Source organism: Abramis brama, assembly GCF_963993115.1.
Source record: "Abramis brama genome assembly, chromosome: 17".
Lineage (NCBI taxonomy): Eukaryota > Metazoa > Chordata > Actinopteri > Cypriniformes > Leuciscidae > Abramis > Abramis brama.
Window position 1 is genome coordinate 15,920,365 of NC_139979.1, and position 24,437 is coordinate 15,944,801.

General features: G+C 37.4%; 1 protein-coding gene across 2 annotated transcripts; it reads right to left on the reverse strand.

Moving 5' to 3' along the window:
• Positions 1 to 21: 21 nt before the first annotated feature.
• Positions 22 to 24,184, reverse strand: epb41l4b (erythrocyte membrane protein band 4.1 like 4B). 2 transcript variants are annotated; one of them, XM_084089712.1, is made up of 23 exons: positions 23,505 to 24,184; positions 19,038 to 19,142; positions 18,732 to 18,774; positions 17,992 to 18,070; positions 16,560 to 16,604; positions 16,023 to 16,075; positions 15,781 to 15,901; positions 14,848 to 14,935; positions 13,605 to 13,693; positions 13,441 to 13,510; positions 12,856 to 13,025; positions 12,190 to 12,305; positions 11,988 to 12,018; positions 11,809 to 11,842; positions 10,808 to 10,923; positions 9,195 to 9,334; positions 8,148 to 8,257; positions 7,968 to 8,051; positions 4,703 to 4,767; positions 4,495 to 4,590; positions 4,296 to 4,419; positions 1,692 to 1,783; positions 22 to 1,455 (listed from the first exon to the last, which is right to left on the reverse strand). In XM_084089712.1, the coding sequence occupies exons 1-23, from the start codon at positions 23,751 to 23,753 to the stop codon at positions 1,392 to 1,394; spliced, it is 2,184 nt and encodes a 727-aa protein (XP_083945838.1). In that variant the 5' UTR covers positions 23,754 to 24,184; the 3' UTR covers positions 22 to 1,391. The 2 variants fall into 2 exon arrangements, with proteins under 2 accessions (XP_083945838.1, XP_083945837.1); XM_084089711.1 differs by having other exon boundaries at positions 1,692 to 1,786.
• Between the last annotated feature and the right edge of the window lie 253 nt (positions 24,185 to 24,437).

Genomic DNA, 24,437 nt, shown 5'->3' on the forward strand with positions numbered 1-24,437 from the left:
AAATCAAGAATTTGGCTGTTTGGAGAAAGTATTATTTTATTTTGACATTTTTAATAACTTAAAATAAAGTAAATTTAACAATATTTCTGAGGGATTGAGTGACTTGACTCATTATGTTTGTATTTACATTTCCACACCTAAAAAAGTGATCGAGCTACATTAAATAGATTTTATTTTTATTTTTTTACAGTGTGGTCATATCAAAATATTAACACTGGAGCTCCACTCCCTTATGAGAATCAAGTTGTATACAAGAAAATAAAAAGTTTACATTTCATTTTGTTGCTCCTAAACTACTTCTCAAAGGCAAACCTGAAATGTGTATTTAATGCCCTCTAGTGGGCAATGTGATCATCAAAGCTTGATCTCTCCTCAATGTACTTCCGGAAATATCTTCCTTGTTTTTATATTACAAGAGAGAAAGGAGGTTATTGTATAAAACGGCAGTTTCATATGAAACGTATATTAGGGATAGCAGTACAATTTTTCACAAAATATAAATTAGAAACCTTTAACTTTGCATGACATTAAAGCACATGTTCAGAATAGAATAGCCTACTAACTATATACACTGTCTAAAAATAGTATCTGATGCAGTACAATATATAAGGGCACGTTTTAAACCGTAATATAGTTGCATGACCTCATTATGCTTTCAGGTTAAGTGTCTCTAATTATATCGGAAATAAAATGTTATTTTGATCCAATTGTAATTTCTTTTTTTTATTTTATTAAATTTTCCATGTAAAATGTATTCAAAATTATATGTAAAAAAGTATTTTGGGCTGGTTAATTAAATAATGATTTAAAAAAGATGTTAAAAATTGCAGCTGATATTCAAGTTCACAAGTCACATTTAAATGCATTGAATTGTGGGATATAGTGACCCAGGCACTGTGCTCTGCTGTACACTGTGTGGAAGGTCATCCAGGTATACTGCATACAGTATGCATACTGCATACTATAGAAATAGTATATGTAGTATAGTAGTATACTATTCAGAACATAGCCAAATACAGTAGGCCTATACACAGCTTTAAGCGAAGCCTGCGACATTTAAATAAACTCTGCCCTTCAGGAAACCATTGACAGATTATAAAACATTGAGAAAAACAAGTGATACGAATGATTAAAAGTTAACCAGTCATTGTTGTCAGTTTATACAGCGCCAATGCCATGCTATGAACAGAACAAGCAAACAAATGTTTCTGTTACCGTTTTTAAAAACTGCTGTGTGGTATTAGCAAAATGCTAAAATAGCTCTTATAACATGGAGGTTTGTTTAGGTCCATATACTGTGTAACAGTGAAATAAATTAGTGCATTGGGTTAAGGGCTCCTTTTTCTGTGTAGTATTTGTTGTCTGTAAGCAGAAGTGTTGTGTGCGTTGTCTCAGAGTTCTGTCATTAACAGAGCCCTCAGCAGTTTCTCTCTCTCCATCCGCAGATCTTCAGAGCTTCATGCATACAAAGACAGACGGATAAACAGAAAGAAGGATGGGAACAATCAGTGAAAAAAAACCCCCATTAATACCCACATCAACAGATGGAAGGAAAAATGGAGAAACATGCATAACAAAAGAAAGATATGAATAATCACTGAGAGACAGCAGATATATAGTAGGAAAATATCCATCTTAGTGGAATTATTCAAGATTTTGGAAAGAGCCTGAATGTTGTGTGTTTATGTTACCTTCCTGTATGTGTCGTGTATGGTAGCAGGTGAGGTACTGGACTTGGAAAGAACAGCGGAGAGTTGTCACGCTCCAAATGTGGAGTCTCCTTCTGCTATGGAGAGAAAAAAACAATGTCTTTGTATTGTCAAATACAGTATGTCCAGGGGTTAAATTGGGATGTAGATTGTGATAGAACTCATTTGCACAAACGTTTAAGAAACCAAACAAAACTTTTACTGCATATCACTGGATGTATATCAGAAACAGTGGTTGCATTTTATTTTGTGACTAATAAAATCACATGGTGTGACTAAAACATGCAGTATCCATCTTTTTTTTCAATGCAAAGTAAACTATTTCCTGTCAATGTGCAAGACTTCTAATTCATTAACCGCTATAGGTGAGTGATTTCATTTAAGTAAGTATGAGTAAGTTGATTTTATTAAAGATTACAAGGGAACATGGATTAAACAGATCAATCATTTATAATAAGCACAGCAAAAAACTACTTAAAATAATAAGAATTGTCCATTTTGATTTCATGGTGACTTTTAGTTGAAAATGGCCGTGCCTGCTCTTGTTCTTGGGTAGCTAAGGAGTAGGAGCATGCATCCATTTGAACAGTGCTGGGGCTCGGGGCGAATATGCGTCATCGTAACCAGGGTACATCTGACTAAAGATGGAAGCATACTGCAATACAGTTGTGGTCAGAATTAATGGCACCCCTGGTAAATATAATCAAAAATGGCTGTAAAAAATAAATCTGCATTGTTTATCCTTTTGATCTTTCTTTCAAAAAATTCGCAAAAATCTGAGTTTGGAGAACAACTGACAAGAGATCAGAGACCTTCCTCCATACAGAATCTCTCCAGATCCTTCAGATTCACAAGTTCATGTTGGTGCTTCTCTTCAGTTCACCCCACTCATTTTCTATAGGGTTCAGTTTAGGGGACTGGGATGGTCATGGCAGAAGCTTCATTTTGTGCTCAGTTATCCATTTTTGTGTTGATTTTGATGTGTTTTGGACCGTTGTCCTGATGGAAGATCCAACCACGGTCCACGGCCCATTATAAGATTTCTAGCAGAGGCAGACAGGTTTAGATTTTTTATCTGTTGGTATTTGCTAGAATCCATAATACCATGTATCTGAACAAGATGTCCAGGACCTCCAGCAAAAACATATGCCCACAACATATAAGATCCAGCAGTATATTTAACCGTAGGCATGGGGTACTTCCCTTTTAAAGTTCCAGTCATGTCTGACAACTGAATATGCTGGAGTTTATTTTTGGAGGAGCGAGGAGGATTTTTCTTGAAACCCTCCCAAACAACATGTGGTGATGTAAGGGTTGTTTGATATATTTCTTTAGGCTTTCTGACCCCTAAGACTCAAGTAATCTCCGCAATTCTCCATCTGTGATCCTTGGAGAGTCTTTGGCCACTCAAACTCTCCTCCTCACCGTGCATTAAGACAATATAGACACACGTCCTCTTCCTGGCAGAATCGTAACATCTTTAGTTGATTGGAACTTCTTAATTATTGCCCTGATGGTCAAAATGGGGATTTTCAATTCTTACAGCCACTTTCTATTTTGTGATGCTCAACAATCTTCTGACGCACATCAGAACTATATTCTTTGTTTTTACTCATTGTGATGGATGATTAAGGGAATTTGGCCTTTGTGTTTCCTCATATTTAAACTCCCATGAAACAAGTCATAGCTAGACAATTTCATGTTCTTAGTCACCCTGGTGTGCAAAAAAAAAGGTAAATATTAATGGGAATATACTTCAGAGATATTTTATTCATAAAAAATTCTAGGGGTGCCAACAATTGTGGCCAACGTGTTTTGGAGAAAAACATTTATTTCATAATGTCATAAAGGCATAGGAGCATAAAATGTTGGTTCAATCATTGCATTTGGTCCAAATGAAATGATGTTTGCATACCACTGTGCTGCCTGTTCACTCAAACATCATATGTCATCACCGCGATCACGTATGCTGTGCAGACAGAGTGAGATTGGCAGGCAAACAGTTGTTTATGTTCTTTATTGTAGTACTGTTACTCACTGTACTGTAAAGTTTTCTCACAGGTGAATGACATATTATGTAATCCAATAATGTTGTCTCTGGTAATCTCGCTTCTGGTCTGTGCTTTGGTGGAGGCATGGCTTTGGATGGTGATTTGCAAGAAGGGTGGGATCGTATGCTTTCAATGCTAGCAGGCTAAAGTTAGCATTTCCCAGATCACCTATTGCACCTTTAAGGTAACTGACTTTAATAGTTTTTTTTTTTTTTTTGCTGAATTCACTCGCTAAATAAAGACGGATTGTGTCAACTGAACTGGAACATACATTGATGTATGTGTGACAATATGAAGTGACAATGTTTTCCCATTTTCCAGCATATTTCCTATATATTTCAGAATTTAACAAAACACATACATGTAGGCTATACAAACATGTACAACACTAATCGCGTGTGAAATTAGATCTTTTTTTAAGAATAGTAGGCCTACTGTCATTAACTTAAAGGGACAGTTCACCCAGTTATCTCTCCCAGTGTACACACACACACACACACACACACACAAACACAGGAGAAAGAAAAAGTCTTACCGGTGGGTATATGGGTGGCTGGACCTGTTTGTCCAAGGAGCTGTTTGATGAGGATTTTACCATACTGCACTGGGAGGAGATGGCTGCAAGTGCCTCAGGGAGGTCATCTTCATCACTATGGTTACTATAGGACAAATACAATATTTCAAGAGAGTCCTCATTGTCAAATCTAAAATGCCTCTAATGCCTAGTGACTCACAAGCTGAACTGTCTGACGAGGCGTTTGCGCCGGTCCACTCTTGGCTTCTCTATGTTCAGACTGCTTGATCCTGAATCCTGTGAGGAGCTGGGATACCTGAGATCAGAAGCCGAAGTCAGTGAATATAACACATAGAGACAAAGACGCTTGATGGTCTCAGGTGTTTGAAAATCATCTGTGACATTTACCAGCTTCCAGAGTACCTCACCTGTCAGTTTGGTCTCCACTTGAGGAGTTCCCTTTTGAGGTTCCACTATCACTTTGGGTAGCTCGCTACAGTAGAGAGAGTAGAGCACAGGCTATGCATCATCTCACTGCTACTGTCACAGGCCCTCATTGTGTAACCTCAGTATTTGTGCTTTATAAACTGTTATAGGCACCCTGCGTATAGTTGTAGTTATCCATACTGACATTTATCAAAAATCCAGCTAAAAACAGCATTTAATTCATTGAAGTATGAGTTTCATTTTTATTTTATTTTTTAAGTCATAATGTCATAATTAATTAATGTCATAACTCGATCTTCATGTGGAAACAACGTAATAGTTTAGTTCACTTAAAGTCCGCGTGAACCGGAAGTTGCAAACGACTTTTCTCCAGTGTTGTGACGTATTTCCCAGTGAAAAGGAATATTGAACAGAGGGCAGGGTTTTACTCTAGCGCTCCTCCTCTCCATCTCTCGCTCATAACAGACTAACGGTTTGAGGGGAGTGGTTAAGCGTTTCCCAACCCAAGTCCTCAAACCTACGTCATCAGGGAAGGTCCTCCAATGCAGAGGGGAGGGGCATTTTCAGATTTTGATTAAAGATTACGAAGCCAAAAAATTTTTTTGTGTGGATTGACTTGCATGGATGAATTGTTCACCACAAAACGATCAATTTAGGCAAACAAAGTAAATATGGTCAATTTTGATTTCATGTGGACTTTAAACTCTGCCCCTTTCTTACAATCGTCCACAAGCTCACATTCTGATCTGCCTCCATCCAATCAACAAACGATGGATATAACCAAGTTCCCGCCCTACATTTTTCTTTTTCTACAACCTCATTTCCAGAAAATTTGGGACATTTTGTAAAATGCAGTCAATTCAGGAATCTGTGATTTGTTCATTCTCTTGAACCTTTATTTAACTGACAAAAGATTTACAGTGTTTTCACTGACCGACTTAATTGTACTTTATACATATAAACACATTTTGAGTTTGATGGCACATTCCAAAAAAGTTGGAACAGAGGCATATTTACCACTGCATCACATCACCTTTCATTTTAATTCACTTTTTAATCATTTGGGAATTGAGAATACTAATTGCGGCAGTTTTGCAAGTGGAATTTTTGCCTAATCTCGCCCGATAAGATAGCTACTCAACAGTGCAAGGTTGTCTTTGTTCGATTCTCCTTTTCATGAAGGGCCATACATTTTCAATAGTAGACAGATCTGGACTGCAGGCAGGCCAGTCAAGCATATCCTCTCTATGATGCAGAGTGTCTATGAAACCACTTTGTTGTAGCACATGCAGAAAGAGGCCTGGCATTTGTCTTGATTTCCAAGAAAGATGTCTTTGTACAATCCCAATATATGCCTCCACGTCAATGGTACCTTCACACATATGCAAGTCAAGCTTACTGATGCACCCCCATACCATGACAGATGTTTGCTTTTGCACTTGTCGCAGATGAAATTACCTTTCATCTTTGGGACTGAGAACTCAATGACCATTTTTCCCCAAAATACGCTGAAATGTGCTGAAGCGGCAGACTGTGTTAATAGTCCAGTCATTTTAAGCCAAAATGGGGGTCAACCTTGAACAAATTGCAACAGAAGCAAACTCAACTGATTTTGTATCCTCAATATGTCCTGAGTAAGGAAAAAAAAAGCCCCAAAGAATCCCATTAGGGGAAAGTTTAGAAAAAGACCCAAATATAGCCTATTCATACGCTATCTGTTAAGGTCTGAATGGAACCCATTTAGGCTACCCATGATCATTAATACATAGAGGCAGGAAGAAGTACTTTAGAAACCAGCCTTTATTAATTATTATTGCAGAGATGGGGTTTGGGGCTGGGTCCGTGGGACTGTTTCTGGGGATTCACTTTTTATTTTGCCTACCTTTTGTCTTCTGCATTCTCCTTACCATTGTCTCCTGTTCTTCCCTCAGACTCGTCCCCCTGAAACAGTCCCACGGACCCAGCCCCAAACCCAATCTCTTAAAAATGAATAAAGGCTGGTTTCTAAAGTACTTATTCCTGCCTCTATATTAATGCTCATGGGTAGCCTAAATGGGTTCCATTCAGACCTTAATATTAAGTCTTTTACTGTTATGTGTCAACAAGATTCAACAAGACATTTTCACCTGGCTAGACCCAATGTTTAGATCTGTTGTGGTATTTATGCAAATGAGCACACGTAATTAGATTATGCACCGTTTGACCGTTTAACAAACAATTAAAAAAAACTTGTAATACATTTTTTGTTTGTCTTGATGTTAAGTAATCAACTCAGTAATTTTCATGGTGATATCTAAAGGTTAAAATTTTTACCCTATTCACGTAAGAAAAAGAATGACTAGGCATATGAATAGGCTATATTTGGGTCTTTTTCTAAACTTTCCCCTAATGGGATTCTTCAGGGCTTTTTTTTCCTTACTCAGGACATATTGAGGATACAAAATCAGTTGAGTTTGCTTCTGTTGCAATTTGTTCAACCTTTTTTCACTATAAAGGGTTAGTTCACCCAGAAATGGAAATTCTGTCATCATTTACTCACCCTATTGTCATTCCAAACCTGTAAGACTTTTAATAATCTTCGAAACAAAAATGACAATATTTTTACTAAAATCTGAGCGATTTCAGTCCCTTCATTGACAGCTACGCAACTACCAATTTGATGCTTCAAAAAGTTCATAAAGAGATCGTAACACTAATCCATATGAATGGAGTGGTTTAGTCTAAATTTTCTGAAGAGACATGATCGCTTTATATGCTGAACAGATTTAGGCTTTTATTCGCATATAAGCATTCATCAACGCACAAATCAGTTATGATATATGGAAGCTCATGCATGTTTACTTGATGTTTGAGAACCAATGAGGTTCATTCTTGTGTCACTTTTATTTTGCCTCCAAACTTTTTTGGAGTCTGTTGCTTTTGTTTATATTTACAAAATACAATTAAGTTGGTCAGTGAAAAAATTGGAAATCTTTTCTTTGTACTTTTGTCAGTTAAATTAAGGTTCAAGAGATTGAACAAATCACAGATTCTTGATTTTATTGCATTTTAAAGTAACATTATTTTCTGGAAATAGGGGTTGTATTATCAGTTAGGCTCTGATACGTCACAATACAGAAGAAAAGATAATTGCAACTTCCGTTTCATTGCAACTTTAAACTTGACCACCTTTAGCTTGAATCACCTGTTTTTACAGGTACCTTGCATAAAGATATATAGATAAATCAATTGTCTCTCAGTAGTTACTTTAGAGATGTTGCTCTTTAGCTGTTCCTGTAAAACCGCAGGGGAGGAAGGAAGACTTTTCTCTGAAAGTGTTTTTTCCTCTGCCTATAGTTACAGAGAGAATGAAATACTTATTCATATGACATAAGACAGCGTTAAAAAAATTTCTGTGTTCCAAGAGGCAGAAATCTTCTTACTTACCATGTCTATGTTGATGTGAAGGGCTGGCCATGCTGCAGGTTCTGTTTCTAGCTGGTTCTGCAGAGCTCGATCCAACTCATCAGAGAGCCCAGGAGACATAACCCAAGCTTCTGAAGTAAACAATCACATCTCAGCATAGCCTACATGTTCTGATTTTTTTTTTTTTTTTTTTTCGGGCTAAAGGGATAGTTCACCCAAAAAAGAAAATTCTGTCATTATTTACTCACCCTCAAGTTGTTCCAAGCCTGTATGAATTTCTTTCTTCTGCGAATACCCCGTTGACTTCCATAGTATAGAAAAATATATATATATAAAAAAATACTATGGATGTCAATGGGGCCCATCAACTGTTTGGTTGCAGTTACAGTTCTTCAAAATATCTTCTTTTATGTTCAGCAGAAAAAAATAAATTCATACAGGTTTGGAACTTGAGGGGGAGTAAATGATGAAAGGATTTTCATTTTTGGGTGAACTATCACTTTAAGTCTGTCTCTCACAGCCACTTAAAATTCAATATTCAACTATAAAGATCACTATAACAATTAATTACAATATTATCATCCACACCAACGGACGAAAAGATTCTGTTAAACGTGTAATCTGCCGCTTTAAATGCTCAAACTCAAAGTCGGGTGGATTCTGATTGTTTCCTTCAGTGTCATTATCATAGCTGTGGTGTGGAGTGGTGGACATACCTGGCTATTCCTATAAAATTGGGACAATAAGACCTATTATAAATGTATGGTCATTGTTGTCAGTGTCAGTGCAATAGTGGAATTTTTCATTGACCTCGTCTGCAGGTTAAATCAACTAGGCAACCACCATTAGTCACTGAATCATTTACTTAACAGACTCGTTCAAACACTCATTTATTTAAGAACGAATCACAGTTCGAATCAGTTGTGACCACGCGCAACCATTCTGCGTTGGGGGAGAGAAAACATCTAACGAAATGTCTATAATGTAAGTTACTCAATATAGCTTATTGTTTATTTAACTGTTGTGAACAACAGAACTCTTAGAAAGTTCGAGTAGATTTGGACTCACTTGGTTTAGCTGTCGTGAGGCACAGCGCTTCCTGTTTTTCATATCCATGGCGATGGTTGTAGCGATGGATCTTTCCAGAATGAGGAGCTTCGTTCTCTTCCACACTAAACCTCCGGGTGTCTGCAGTGCTCAAAGGGAAACTATAAAACAACGCACAGCAATGACGCAGAGTACAATGGTATATGACAGCTCCACATTATTTTTGGTCGTATGACGGAGAGAGTCAGAGAACAATAGGGGCCTTCAAGTTCATTCATATATAACGTTATCTATACATCCACCCACACATGCAGCAGAATGGCATATGTCATCTTTATTGATCTATACATTCACAACACAATTAACCAACCAGCTTATAACCAATGCAAACCTGGTACTGGTACTTATTGATTTATTTTCAAGTAACATGTTATGAAGAACCACAGTAAAATGACATGCAGAAACATGCACACGCAGCTTTCTAATGTAATAACAGAGTGCTTATTAAAGTAATTTCAATGGATGGACACACAACAACAACGTGTTTAAGCAAATGGTGTTATTAAACAGAAAATGGAACAGTGCAAATGTTAATACAAAATTGAGAAGCAAATGTCAAGGGTTTACATAATCAATAAAATTGAGTCGATTAGCGTAAACAACACGTTTATTAAGGCAGGTCTCATTGCAGCAGACTGTAATCATTAAAAGCCCCCCCCATCCCTAGCTGATTGAACGTATTTCGATGGCCAAACACAAAGATTTCTAACTTAACACTTCAGCAAATACGTAATGATCATTAGCACATATAGAACAGATGTCACAAGTACTTTCGAGGTGATTTTAAATTAAGTAAATCAGGGTTTGTAAACAGGTAGGTGCTCGTCTTGGAATGATATATAAGCGATCTGCACTTAATAGTAAACTTTCAGACATAATATGCACAAATCTATTAGTTAAAATGCTAAAATATGCTATAATCTAGAAGAAGGGCAATCAGTCTGGCTTCTGGATGTTCTTGCATTCCTCTCTGTAATTTCAAAGCTGTTTTGAGCAACCCTGCTATCGAATAGTAAGCCACAACAGCAGCAGTTTCATATCCTGGCATTGTCTTTCAGGTAATTTGCTAGTTCTAGATTTTATCGTAAATCATGCAAAACTCTAAAAAGCTATTAACATGCAGATTGTCGGACGTCAAGGTCCGCATACGCTGAATATGTTTTTGCCATCTCAGGGTGCATTTGATCGGATGAGACCTGATGGATGATCACAAGCAATGAATGAGACTCCTGCAGGTGAGATGATGAAGAGGGATGACAGGCTGACTGTGGTTGGATGCGAGCGTTCAACAGTCTCTTTTACTAAGGTGAGCGGCTCATCCAAACACCCTTTCACATGCTCAGAGCGCAGTCATAACTTTGTCTCTGTGCACGATAGACACACTCCTGCCACTGCACTCAATCAAACCGCTCTCACCAAACCCACCACTGCTCGCAGGGGGTGTGTCCACATAGGAGGGTCTAAATCAGACACATATGCACATGCAGGTGAAACACAGATGATATCAGCCTACATTTTGTGACAGAAACTGAAAAACTGGCAGAGGTTTTTATCTTGGTAGATCAAATGTATACCTGTGTGGTGGCGGAGCATATCCCAGTTCCATGGGCTGTACGTATAGTGGAGAGGTCAGACTAGGTGGATGTGATCTTTGCCAGGGTTCCTGTGCAATCGGAATGTTGTGCTTATACTGGAGGGAAACAGAAAAACTATGATTCACATGAGTGAAGTCTCTTGCCAATTACTTAAGCATTAAAAACTCAGTCTGCTAAATCTCAGTCAATGTAAAAACCAATATCATCATGCTGAATTATTTGCTCATAATAATTTTTTTGAGTATGTTAGATACTCGAGATTAAAATTAGTCACAAGGCTCAGGGGTTTTCTACAGAATCCCTAAAGGGACATGATTTCTTTTTTTCCAAACAATTATACTTTAATGATTTTGCGTTATTTTACTGAAGTATTGCACTCCCCTGAGAAACTGCATTTGCTTGCTAGATTTGTGTCATGGAAATAATATGAGGTGGGAGGAAAAACTATGCTGCTTTTGTGAGAGAAAACAAAGTTTCTTGGGGGAAGGAAATACTGAAGCGCTGAAATATAATTTTCATCCCATCTCATATTTTTTTCTCCATCACCATGTCCCCGTAGGGGCTCTGTAGCTTTCAAACTTTTTGCAGAGGACCTCCAAATATGATGTTCACTTTGCAAAGGACCCTAAAAACTTCCATAAAATATAATATTATTGAACCTTTTACAATAAATACAAAGAACAGTGCTTTTCAACCCACTTTTCTTACGGTTACAAAAACTAGCACTGTCAATAAAGTAAAACAATCATGATTTCCAGCCTCTTTTAAAAACAGAATGAAACTGTAGATATATAATTTTACAAAAATATATTTAATTAATATGTTGAGTTAATGTTAAATTTGGCAGCCTTAAAACAATTCACATAATAAATAAATACCTTAGGATATCAGTCTAAAAGCCCCTGATGTAGCTAAAAAATGCCCATTTGTATTTCTTCCTAAAATAATCATATAAAGTAAGAAGGATATTGAAAGAGTACCGGTTTTAAGCTTGGCTCAGGGCTGGTCTGTGCACTACAGAACAGAGAGAGGATTTTTCAGTACATAATTACATCCAGTAGAAATAGAAAAACCTTTCATTACACAACTGCAAAATATTTATTTTTAAAAAAAGCATTTTTAAATCTGAGTGCTCATGATTGTGTTTGTGTGGCTTTACCTTAGATGGGGATGTTTTGCTGGAGTCATGGCTGTGGAAGACAAAAGCAGTCAAATATACATGACGTGTGATGTGGTATTTGCATTAAAGCACCATTCACAGGCTTTAGGGCAGATGCAGGGCAGACACAGAGATTAAGCATGTCAGAAATGCATTAGGTTGATTATTGACAGGCGAAACTGCATATGTCACACAGACCTACCTTTGGCCTTGACCATAGATTGGGCTCGTGATGGGTATCTTTTACTTGGTCTTCTCTCAAAAGTGCTTGCTCTCCTGACTTTACCACTATGTGTGGCCTGATATTCGGTCCTTCCACTGTAAGCACAAACAACATCATACTTAAAGGCAAAAGGATTTTTTTGTGCCCCGATGCAATCAGAGTCATGTAATATTGAGTATCTACCAATACCGAGTCTTGTATTTTCCGAGTTATTGGTGCACACTTTAAGTACATTCAAGTTATTAAAATCAATCCAAGCTCAAATGTAAAAAAAATGTACATCTATCACCACGGAGTAATTTCAATATAGCAATTAGTATTGTAATTATATTGGTAGATGTAAACATCTGTTACAATGTTAGACATTGTAAACTAGACTGTGTGGTCACAATTATGAATACTTCTTGTATTTTATATGCACAATAAGCAGAATAATTGCAAAAAGGTTAGAAAGCACCCGCTATCACACACACACATTTGAGCTTCTTTTCCTTTTAGGAAAATAGTTGGATTAGACAGCTGATGTAAAATAAAGGATCGTGCTTAGGACAGCCAATACCGATCAGTTAAAAGAAAATGCTTAATCAGCCCCGATACAGATCTTAGGGATCGGCTCGAGACATCCCTACATGTGTGTGTATGTACCTGAATCTGAACCGTGAGCCGAGGCGTGTGAAGTCACTGCGGTTGCTCGTGTTGTGGGTTGGCTGTCTGAGCCGGAAGAAGGCGTGGCTCTCGACTGCACACTTCCATAAGTGCTTACACTCGTGAGAACTCGACAGCTGAAACACAAACGTGTGCTCCTGCTCTCGGCCCTGCACACACAAAAGCACATAACATTATAGAACAGGGTTTTTTATAATTATTATAAATTAATAATTTAAGATTTTAAGATTATATTTTTAAATTATTTTTTATTTAATTTTAATTTATTATTATTATATCATAATTATTTTTAAAAAAATGTGTGAAAAAAAAGAAAAGTAACTACGAAGTTAGCATGAATAGAGTTGAAATTCTGCTAAATATTTAGTTGGTCCTCTGACATTAAAAATATTAAGCAAAATTAAAATGTAGTTTACAAACATGTGATTCCACAGCAATATTGATTATTTTAACGGCAAATATAAACATCATAGCCACCAAGGTATAGAGGAATTTTTGCATGTATAATTTTGGTATCCTACAGTGTGAGCACAGATAAGTGAGTGCATGTTTTGTAAAACTCACCTGTTCATCATCCTCCACCACTACTAATGTCAATCTGTTCTTCTTGAAGTCAAGACGGGTTATTTTAGGCCTAATTGGAAACATTTATGACCAGCATGTTGAGAAAGAAAGTAATGATCCAGCCACTAGTCAGAACAACAGGAGTGTGCATTTGTGAATCTCACCAAAAAAAGAGGCCAATTTTGCTGGATCCCTCGAAAACAAGGATTCCGGTCGGTGTGAGTCCCAGAGCATATTCTCCTCCATCCCGTCCCTGCACAAAAGTCAGTATACAGTGTTAATTTCAAAAGTGTTATACAAACCACTGATCAAAAGTTTGGGGTCAGTAAGACTTTTTTATTGTTTTTGAAACAAGCCTCTTATGCTCACCAAGACAGTGAATACAGTAATACAGTGAAGACAGTAATATTTGTGATATAATATTAAAATTTAAAATAACTTTTCTATTTTAAAATGTAATTTATTCTTGTGATGGCAAAGCTAAGTTTTCAGCTCATGTCCCATGATCCTTCAGAAATCATTCTAATATGCTGATGAATTTCTATTTGATGAAAGAGTAAAAAAGAACAGCATTTATTTGTAATAGAAATCTTTTCTAACATTATTAATATATTTACTGACACCATTTTTTTAATCAATTTAATGCATCCTTGTTGGGTAGAAATGTTTATTTTTTATTTTTAAAGCTTTTGAACTGCAGTTTTCGTCCTGATATGAGTTCATTTTAAGAGCATATGTGTGGATGAATGGGAGCATGATAGTACTTCTAGAACTGCTATTATAAAGATTAATTCCTCTCCTGTAGTGTCATATTATTGCTGTTGTGAAGGTATAATGCAGCTTTTAATTTGTTTTAATACTGATATAGAAAGATTATTATTGTTATTATTCAGTTAGAAGATTGTTTTTGTAAAATACATCATTATTATAGAGCTATTATAGATAACTCTGCTGTTGTGAAAGTATAAGAGGGTGAAGATAATAAAATATGAAGCCAAGAATTTGAATATGCTCTTAGAACTGTAATCCTTGAAATTCGAGGACTGAAAGCATGTAAATTAACTAAAGTAAAGCCCTATTCGGACGGGACTAGTTTTTTACCACTCGACCTATTTAAGTAAACTTCATGAGTTTATAGAAGTGACTTTATAAACCCACATAAGTGAGCAGCATCTACCTCTTACCTGACACTGATATTAAAATGGGTATTCTTTGCAGTTTTTTTGCGATTTGGCTCTATTTATTAACTGTATAATTACATTTTTTCGTTGGATATTATCCATGTTGAAATTAAATGAAACTGCACATTCAAACGGGACTAAAATCACTGAGAAACTCTGGTAATAATTACTTTACCCCACCTCTCCATGTAAAAATCCTGTACGAATAGGGCTTAAGTGATCTCACCTTCACAAAGTGCATGTCCACTCCATACATCTCCAGCCACTTGCACTTATTCAGGAAATTTAGCTCAGCTTGAGAAGGACTTGTTCCCCTGTGGAGAGATGTAACATTCAAACTCATGAGCCATAATGAATACCATAACTCATCATTGTCCAATACCCCATCAATTTATGGCTAGACTACAGCAACTCCCTCTTGCACAGCCTGACAGCATCTGCCATATGTCCCATTGAGTACATCCAAACATTCTGCTGTACTTGTTTTTAACCTGCGGAAATCCTCTCACATTAAACTTCTGCTCTGCTCAAATCTCTACACTGGCTGACATTATCTGTAAGAATTCAATTCAAGCCATTGTTTCGGTCTTACATTTACGCTCTCTATTTTCAACCCCAAAGTCTGTAGGTCAAGGTCTAGAAATATCTAATTTCCAAGAACAACAAACAATCCAGACACATTTAAACAAATGCAACAACTCATCCTTAGGGACTGATCAGCAGTTGAGCACATACTTGTACAGTAGCACGCGCTGACTGATGATTGATCTTAAAACAGGATCAAATGCAGAGCTGAGGATTTAATTAAAACCACAGGGAGACAGTGTTTGGAGTCTGTGTGAAATGCATGTAAACATTTCAAGTGTGATTATCATGAGCAAATATAACTGACACTTCAATCGGTAATTTAATTCAAAACACACTCAATCTTACACCGTGTTCTAACCAGGTGTGACGTGACAAAGCGTCAAGCGATAAATCTGTTAACCAGACCGGTAACCTCTGTTTGTTGTTTGCTAAACATCAAATGTGTTCTGATTGGCTATTGGCTTAGTCAACTTGCATAGTACTTTCACTTTCAGTCTTTTAACCTGTATGTTAGGACACAGCGTTAGCTGTAGTATGGTGGGGATACGAAATAGTCATTCATACTCATTACCTGCATTCAGCCCATTTGCGGTAGATGTCTGCCTCCATAATCTCCGTCTGTTTGGGTGAAAAGCGAAACTCTGATACCAACACAATAGAGTGTTCTAATGGATCACAATCCCCAAGTTCACCTATTAACACAAAAAAATAGAAAGAAATGGAAATGAAAAGGCAAAAATCTGCTGTAAATATGCAAATACATGAAAAAAAAGAAAGAAAGTCCAAACTGGCCATTAAAAACACAGAACTCACTCTGTAAGCAATAAGCCCCGAGCTCCACGTACACATCATACGGACATTTTAACCTGCTCACAGAAGAAAGAGAGACTTAATGACCCTTAAAACAGCCTGTAAATGTTTTTGCAGCATATAAAAAGTGGCTTCCAAAACATGCAACTGACAGTTTTCAAACAGTGATCAAAATCCACTTCCGTAAAATGTGAGATGACGAGTATTTATGTAATAAAGTATGCGCACCCTGTGTGGGAAAGTGTGTCGGATCGTATCTGTGCTCTTAAATTAGAAGCCGTGTGTTGGTTCTCATTGGAGTTTCTTTTATTAAAAAGGAGCAGAGCAGCACCCAGGAGACCAGACCCAGATTATACACACTGAAAAAGAGCTTTTATTGGACCCCGGTAGAAACCCTGCCTCACTGTATGTGCGCGTGTGACAGAGGGAGGGTCAGAGGCGTGACAGCGGGCAAAAAGGAGAAAATGAAAGGCCCTCTCTTTTTCCACTGAGTGTGCATGTTTGTGTGTATCTCACTGTGAGGTAAGCGTAATTTCTTACTTGCCGGACAGTATGTCTTGTCTAAGCTGCAGTACGAAGAGATACCTGCAAAAGAAGTGGTTACACAGTCAAAAATAGTTGTCAAATATTACAGTTCAGATAGGTTAACCATACATATTAGTGATGAACTGACATTATACCACTTTATAATAAGGTCTCATTTTTTAACATTAGTCAAAGGTAGGGTAGGCAATTTGTTATACTGGTTGAAACTCTCTTCACATTCTGATAGCAATCAATAATAGACGTGGTCTAAATATTAAAGCATGTACATATATTTTCTGTGGAAGTCTCAGGACCAAAAAACGTTCGTCCAATCACGCAATGTCCTTCCTGCCTGTCAACATATTTATTTCCATCTGCAGCAGTCAGGTGGTACAAGTCAGATTTCTGTAAGTTGTTTACATTCATTATTATTGTAATGTTATGTGCTTTGAGACATGAGGTTATTTAACACCGTCTCTCGTGACGCTTTGCAGAATCTGTTGTGTGCGTTCACGTGTTTTGAAGGAGGCGTGGCTTTGGAGACGCTCTGAAGGGAAGGTGGGCTCTCATGCTTTCAAAGCTAACTTGCAGTTGCTAGCCCCTCCACAATGGCCTACCCTACCTGTAATGCACGAACAATGAGCAATATATTCTTACAGCATGTATTAACATTTATTAATATTAGTTAATAAAAATGTTCATGTCAATTCACAGTGCATGAACTAATGTTAACAAATACAACTTTTTTTATAATGTATTAGCAAATGTTGAGATTGACATTAACTAAGATTAATAAATGCTGTAGAAGTATTTTTCATTGTCAGTTCACGTTAACAAAGGAACCTTATTGTCAAGTGTTACCAGTTATTTTCATGTTATGATCGATATCCGATAAATGAGTGATATAAAAATTGTACGCTAATATTTCAAAATAAATTACAAATAAAACCAACCAAAAAATAAATTAAAAAAATATACCCAAATCATTTTAAATGCTACAAGTGAATTATGCAGCATAAAATGATAAATGCACAGTGTGAAAAATTTATATTTATTTTTAAATTTGCTAAAGATTACATTTATAATGTTGTTAAATTATTAGTGTTTTTAAAGATTAACTTTCAGCAAAGGAAATTACCATGCACAATTTAATATTGACAGACACAGATATATTTAAAAATCTCTAATATCAGCTGATAACTGATTTAGTATGCATCGCTAATACATAAAAATATAAAATAAATAATTCACCCAAATTCAAAAATGTTATGTACTCTCTCTCAAGAGTGTTTCAAGTCTTCTGAAGCTATTTGATAAATTTGTGTAACTTTAAGTCACTTCAGAAGACTGGCGCACTAACCCTATATGACCTTTTTATGATATTTGTATAGTGCCTTAGAAGACAGTTAGACACAAGGTAAAATCATATATGCCTGCTGTTGTTTACCTGGTGAACTCTTCGTGAAGGTTATTGGGCTCCGACGAATAGAATTTAACCCTGAAAAACAGTCTGTATGGAGGTCCATCTACGACAAAGAGATTTTATTAGTAAGAGTATGTGTATGCTGGAATGAAACAGACACAATGTCAATTACAATAAAATTTGTACATAAACTTTAAAGGGAACAAAAAAGACAAGAAGCTCTCCCTGAAGGTTATGGAAGATTGTTGTCATAGAGACAGGCATAAGTCAGCTAATGTTGATTCAGTGTGACTCAACGGCTCTTAAAAGTGTTGCAAAGCATATACAATTCTGAAGGGTAGTACTATTGCGGTTATGCTATAATAAAGAGAAGACACTACAGGGACTCAATCAATGGCCTCTTTTCACTGACAACATAGTCTTTTTTGAATTGCACACAGGTTGCATGGCCGGAAAGCTTTTAAATCTGTGTTGAAATCAAATTATACTGATACTGTTTCCATCTCCCACTTTCTCCATGGTGATCTGCGTGGGGTGTGTCTTGCACAGCATACTCTGGGATTGGCTCTAATCACGCCCATTGACTGTATACACTCATAGACATTTGTCACTACTAGTCACTACGGCAACAGTAGATTATGAACCCAAGGTCATCAGGCATCTGCGACCAGCCAACTAAACAACTAGGCAAGAACTAATTGTGTGTGTGTGTGTGTGTGTGTGTGTGTGTGTGTGTGTGTGTGAGATGTCTTATGACTACTCACATCTAATCTGCTTCTTTATGGGTTTGGCTGCATCTAGCCAGTGCTGAAAACATAAGGAAATGTGAAAAACAGCATGGGAGGATTGGGGGTGACAGTGGGAGGGAGGGGGAACAAGACAAAGAGTTTGTTATTACTCTGAGTGCTGAGGAAAAGAAAATCCTGTTGTTCTGATTGATGTTGAGTAGCTGTTTCACACTGACACACTCCATTTCTCATTTCTGGTCTAAGAGCTGCAGCTTATAGAAAAACAGGTCACTGCCGCACGCACGCACACACGCATGCGAACGCTTATTGAGTGCCACTCACCGCAACCTGCTCTGGGTCCATGAACTGCAGACCAAAGTAATCAGCCTCCACCAGATCCAAATGATACATAATCTGATCAAACAGATCCTGTCCCTTGGAATGTTTCTGAAACACACACATTTAACACACAGATAAATCACTAAGTGCGGAAAGCTTGGGGCTTCACACTGATCTTGTGACAGTTTAAGGGGACACCTGTGGAGCATGTCGCCGGCAGGAAGTTGCTCCAGTGCGCCCGCAGGGCTCGATGGCCCTGAAATAGGCACAGCGACGTACATGCTGCATTGATTTTCATATGCACTCATCACGGCGAGTGATATAGCTTAAAATATCTTAGCATTCATCTCAGTGTTAGTCTTGATTTTTGTTGTCAGAAGAACCACAATTTTGTTTCTAATTAAACAAGTTACATACAATAAAAATCTAGTTAAGAATAAATGAATAAAATAAATTCAATTTTCAATTTTTCATTTTAAATGAACACAAAGACGAATATATAGTAAATTTAATTTTAATTTTCTAATGTTAATCTACACAACTGTTCAAACTCTTGGGGTCAGTAAGATTTTTTTTCAATAAATTAAAACTTTTTATTCAGCAAAGGATGCATTAAATTAATCAAGTGACCATAAAGACATTTATAATATAACCATCAATGTCTATTTCTTTTTATTAAAGAATCCTGAAATTTTACCGACCCCACTTTTGAATGGAAGTGTCTTTACTATATCTTTACTAAAATGCTTTAATATATTAAAAATGTAACACGGGGACATCCATGAGAATTTCAGAGTGATGATGGAAAGTAAATCGGTGAATAAGAGCTCTGAATTAATGAAATTGACAGTTTGAAAATTCACAGACGTGAACTGAACTTATCAACAGGATTTATTTTCAGCTGAATTTAAATTAAAATGCTATTAAAAGATCTGTCTTAATGCTCTTATACTCACAAGACAAGAAAATATTTTTCTTAGCCAAATAAAAGTGCATCAGAATTGTCGCAATATTCATATTAAAGTCTCAGTGAACTGGAAGTTGCGTATTTATTGTGACGTATTTCCAAGTGAAATTGAATATTGAATAGAGGCCGGGGTTTAACTTCAGCTCACCTCCTCTCCATCCCTCGCTCATAGCAGACTGACGGTTGGAGGGGAGTGGTTAAGGATATTCTACCAAAGCCACCAAACTGACATCATCGGAGAAAGAACGCCATTCCAGAGCGGAAGAAAATGTTCAGATTTTGATTACGTGGAGCTATTTTGATTCAATTAAGATTACCAAGACAGAATTTTTTTTAACTTTCACAGATTAATTGTTCACCACAAGACTAGTAATGTGTAAATAAGTGAATAAGGTCAATTTTGATTTCATGTCGACTTTAATTTTAAATCGCCAGCAAAATCATGGCAAATATATTGTGAATATTCCAAATCCAAACCTTTCTCCCAAACCTAGTCTTATTACAAAGTAATTTGACAGATGATGACAAACACTTTGAAGAGCCAAAGAGAGATAAAAAAAAAATGGAAAAGGAAAACTCCACAAAGAAGAGATTATCTCCAGAATAGCTCATGATGGTCCGTTTATTTTCAAGGCCAGCATCCACTGAGATCAAAAACTTTCCAACGAATGCAGATAATTTGGAATTTCGCCATTTAACGGAGCATGATTGATTTCTTTTGTTGGTTCGGGGATGTTGTGAGGCGAAGGATTGAGCACATGATCAGAATAGGTCATGGAAATGCTTCCATGTTATCATGAGAATGAGAAGTATTTCCTGAGTGGAACTCATCTTGGAATCCTGAATCAGCATCTCTACAGGGTATAAGAAATTAGTCAATAATGACATTACTTGGAAATGGAACATTCTTTTGGAGTTTGCCAAAGACAAATTTTAGAGAAGCTAATATAAGATGTGGCCCCCAATTTTCTAAGCCATTTTTGCAATTACCATTTAAATGTTTGTGGTCAAAAATGTAAATTGATCAAAAGTGACAGTAAAAACATTTATAATGTGACAAAAGATTTATATTTTCAATAATAAATGCTGTTCTTCTGAACTTTATATTTATCAAACAATCCTGAAAATAATATCATGGTTTTCACAAAAATACTGAGCAACAGCACAACACTTTTCACTCATAAGTAATATTTCTAGAGCACCAAATCAGCATATTAGAACAATTTTTGAAGGATCATCTGACACTGAAAACTGGACTGTGTGGCTTTGCCACTTCTCTTAGTTTGATATTTTCTTATGTAATGCAGTGACATTGCTAAAAGTGTGACTTGAGTGTCCAAATAGTTTTTGGAGCCACTTTATAAGCTTGATATGCTGAGAAACTTCTAAAGCTCACTGAATAATATAACACAATGACCTGAAGGATTAGAGACATTGACATTATTGTTTTTCAATTGAAAGTGCTGGTCTATTGTGATAACATTTAGTCTTGATAAAGGCTCGGAACCTTGATATTTAGACAAGCTCCACAAGGCACACAGACACAATCTAAGACAGAGGAAAATACACACACATACTGTATGTAAGGTGCACACAAACCAAGGCCAGAGCAAAAATAGCTTGAAGTGTCAGAGGAGAGTGGCTGGATTTGGGACACACCCTGAGGGGGGCAGGGGTGGCTATTATTCTCTTTGATACTTGCTGCTGTTCAGGTTGACCTACAACCCTTAACATACATAAATCGACATGCATTTTTAGAGCTGTTCTCTGTTCTCAATACACACAAAGTAGTACAAACTAGTCCTGCATCAAATTAAAATGATTCACTTTTGAAACTAAACAGATTATCAGGTTTGATGTTTTGGTTTCAGATGGTCAAATCAAAAGGAATTTATGATTTGTTAAAGCTAAAGCTGACACACAAAAGGTATTTTATAAATTCTTTGACATGTTCAGACTTGTATGGCTTAACATTGCCTGACTATGACAGTCATGTTTATAAACCAGTGATCAGCAACACTGTCATTGAAATATAAAACGATTATATGATGAGAACTGTGAACTTCAGTATTGAGAAGAATTCAGTATTGAGAAGAAGGAAATAGTTTCAATTAAGTCTAATTATATAATAGTTCTAGTCCTCTAATTTGTTTGGCCCCGTGATGTTCCAAGAGTGCTGTTATTCTTTATGACACACTTATGTATCATTTTCATTTGTCTATGTTCACGTGTTCTAGACTAGAGCATTTGAGTGGTGTGGAAGCAGATTTTGCCTGAAGAATGGGTTTTTGACAGTAGATGTACACTTGCAACGCACTGGTAACATGCTCTATTGTGTTAGTCTGGTGGTTATAAATCTCAAGGGGACTATGGGGAATATTTCTCTTTAAACCAGATGTGTTATGGTCACATGACAATGACAACATGATGGATTTTATTAGGTTCTGATTACATTCAACACACATTTACCATTAATGTCCGCCTTAGTTAGCTTACATAATGGCATAGCATACAGATACCCTACATAATCTTTAATGTAGTTCCATAAGTGTTAAAAGTCCATATTTTAAAATAATGATTTAATAATGTTCAATTATTCTATAAATATTTGTATTATTGTTTATAAACAGTTAATTAGTGAAAAATTCCATTATACACATTGTTTTATTATGCACTATATAGAAAGCAAGTATATTACAAATCGATGTCGTTTGTATGTAGTATAACTAGCCTAACTTGACGGAGATCCTCACGACACCGCTTCCTGTGTCAGGTAAAGCCTAATGTTTTGGTTTCTTTTTGGAGTATTTTCACTGGCTGAGAAGAAATATACAAACAAACTGACACTTTCTCAGAGATACGCAAGTTAATGGATATTACTTGTTTTTTGAGCTGTACTGTAGTACTACCGTGCTGATAACGATCGTTAAAAAGCTACAGTACAAACTCAAATTCACAACAAAATTACACTCAAAGTAGGAGGTACAGTGTTAAAAAAAGAGATATTCAATGGTGAATTGACAAGACACAGTTACAAACAGATAAACTGTCAGTCAGTAATCGACCCATTTCACGGCGCGACTTGCAAAAGAGGGACCAAAGGTTAAGCGCCTAACTGGTTCGTCAACCTCAGTGAACAAATGGGGAAATCATTTCTGGAAAACACTTTGACAGAAGAGGAGGGAGAGAAAATCAGCTGGGGAATTCCGTGTGTGGTTTTTTTCTCTCTTGTTTCATTTTCAGTGAAAGCTCCCAGTGCTCGAGGGAATCTGCAGGTTTGTGTGTGACAGGTTGAGCGGTCGCTATAGGTGGGAAGTAAACAGGAGGACGGGATCACGAGCACCATCTGTTTGCCTTTCAACTACCGGGACAGGACCCAACACCGGGGAAATCCGTCCGGCCACACACACAAACAACATAACTTTGCCATTAAATACTACATTCAAAACAATCAAGGTGACTTTTCTCTCACGAAAAGCTAACGAAGTCCTACACTCACTCACCGGTAACTCCACACTGACATCCGATCCGTCCAGCAGCAGGACTCTGCATGTGATGGCGTCTTTGCTGTTGCCCGCAGCGGGGATGTGGACTACGGCTCCCCCGGTCACTACGGTCGGCGCGTGAATCACCTGCTGCTGGTGAGCCTGCAGCACTGCGTTTCCGCCTCTGCCGGTCCCGTCCAGCTCGTCTGATGTCCGAAAGCGTCGCTTTGACCGACGGCTAAACGTCCTGCGCAGAAAGCCCATCATCTTACCCCCGCGATACAGCGCTTTAATCAACCAGGGAAAACGGCACCGATACCGGACTTCTCAAGAAGAAGGCATCCAGCTGTTTCACAGGCTTTCCACGACGAAGAAAGGCGGCGTCTACCGGACTGAGGCGTGCAATGCAGAAGGGACAAGTCGGGATACGGCGACCTGTCACGAGCTCCGTTCCTCGTGGCGTACGGGCGAGAAAACACGAGCGCACCTGCCAAAAGCCACGGGAAGATACTCCGGTCCTTTCGTTCGTTTGATCTTTCTTTCAATAAAAAGTAATTGCGCTTAAATTAAACTTATCCTCACCGGAGTCCAGGTTCTGCTGAACGATTTCGCGTTAGTTCCTTTCTGTTATTGATCGAAACTGATGTACCTCTCAGGTAAGTCAACCAGAGGAACTGGCCAGGCAACCTGTTCTGCGCAAGCGTTAAATCTCAGAGCAACACTCAAACTTTTTTTCCTCTTCGGTTCGGTGTGCGCGAGGCAGCGCTACCTGCTGGTAAAAGCCAAACCAGTGATCAGGGTGAGGTTTACCTTCACGCGAGCCACCGTCACTGAATTCCCCAGCAACTACAAATCAAGCAGCCTTCTGCTATCAGGAAACATTATGCGCCAATCGTCAGCATTTCACGCACGCTCATTCGAGCTCCCCACAAGCCATCATGAATAAGAGAA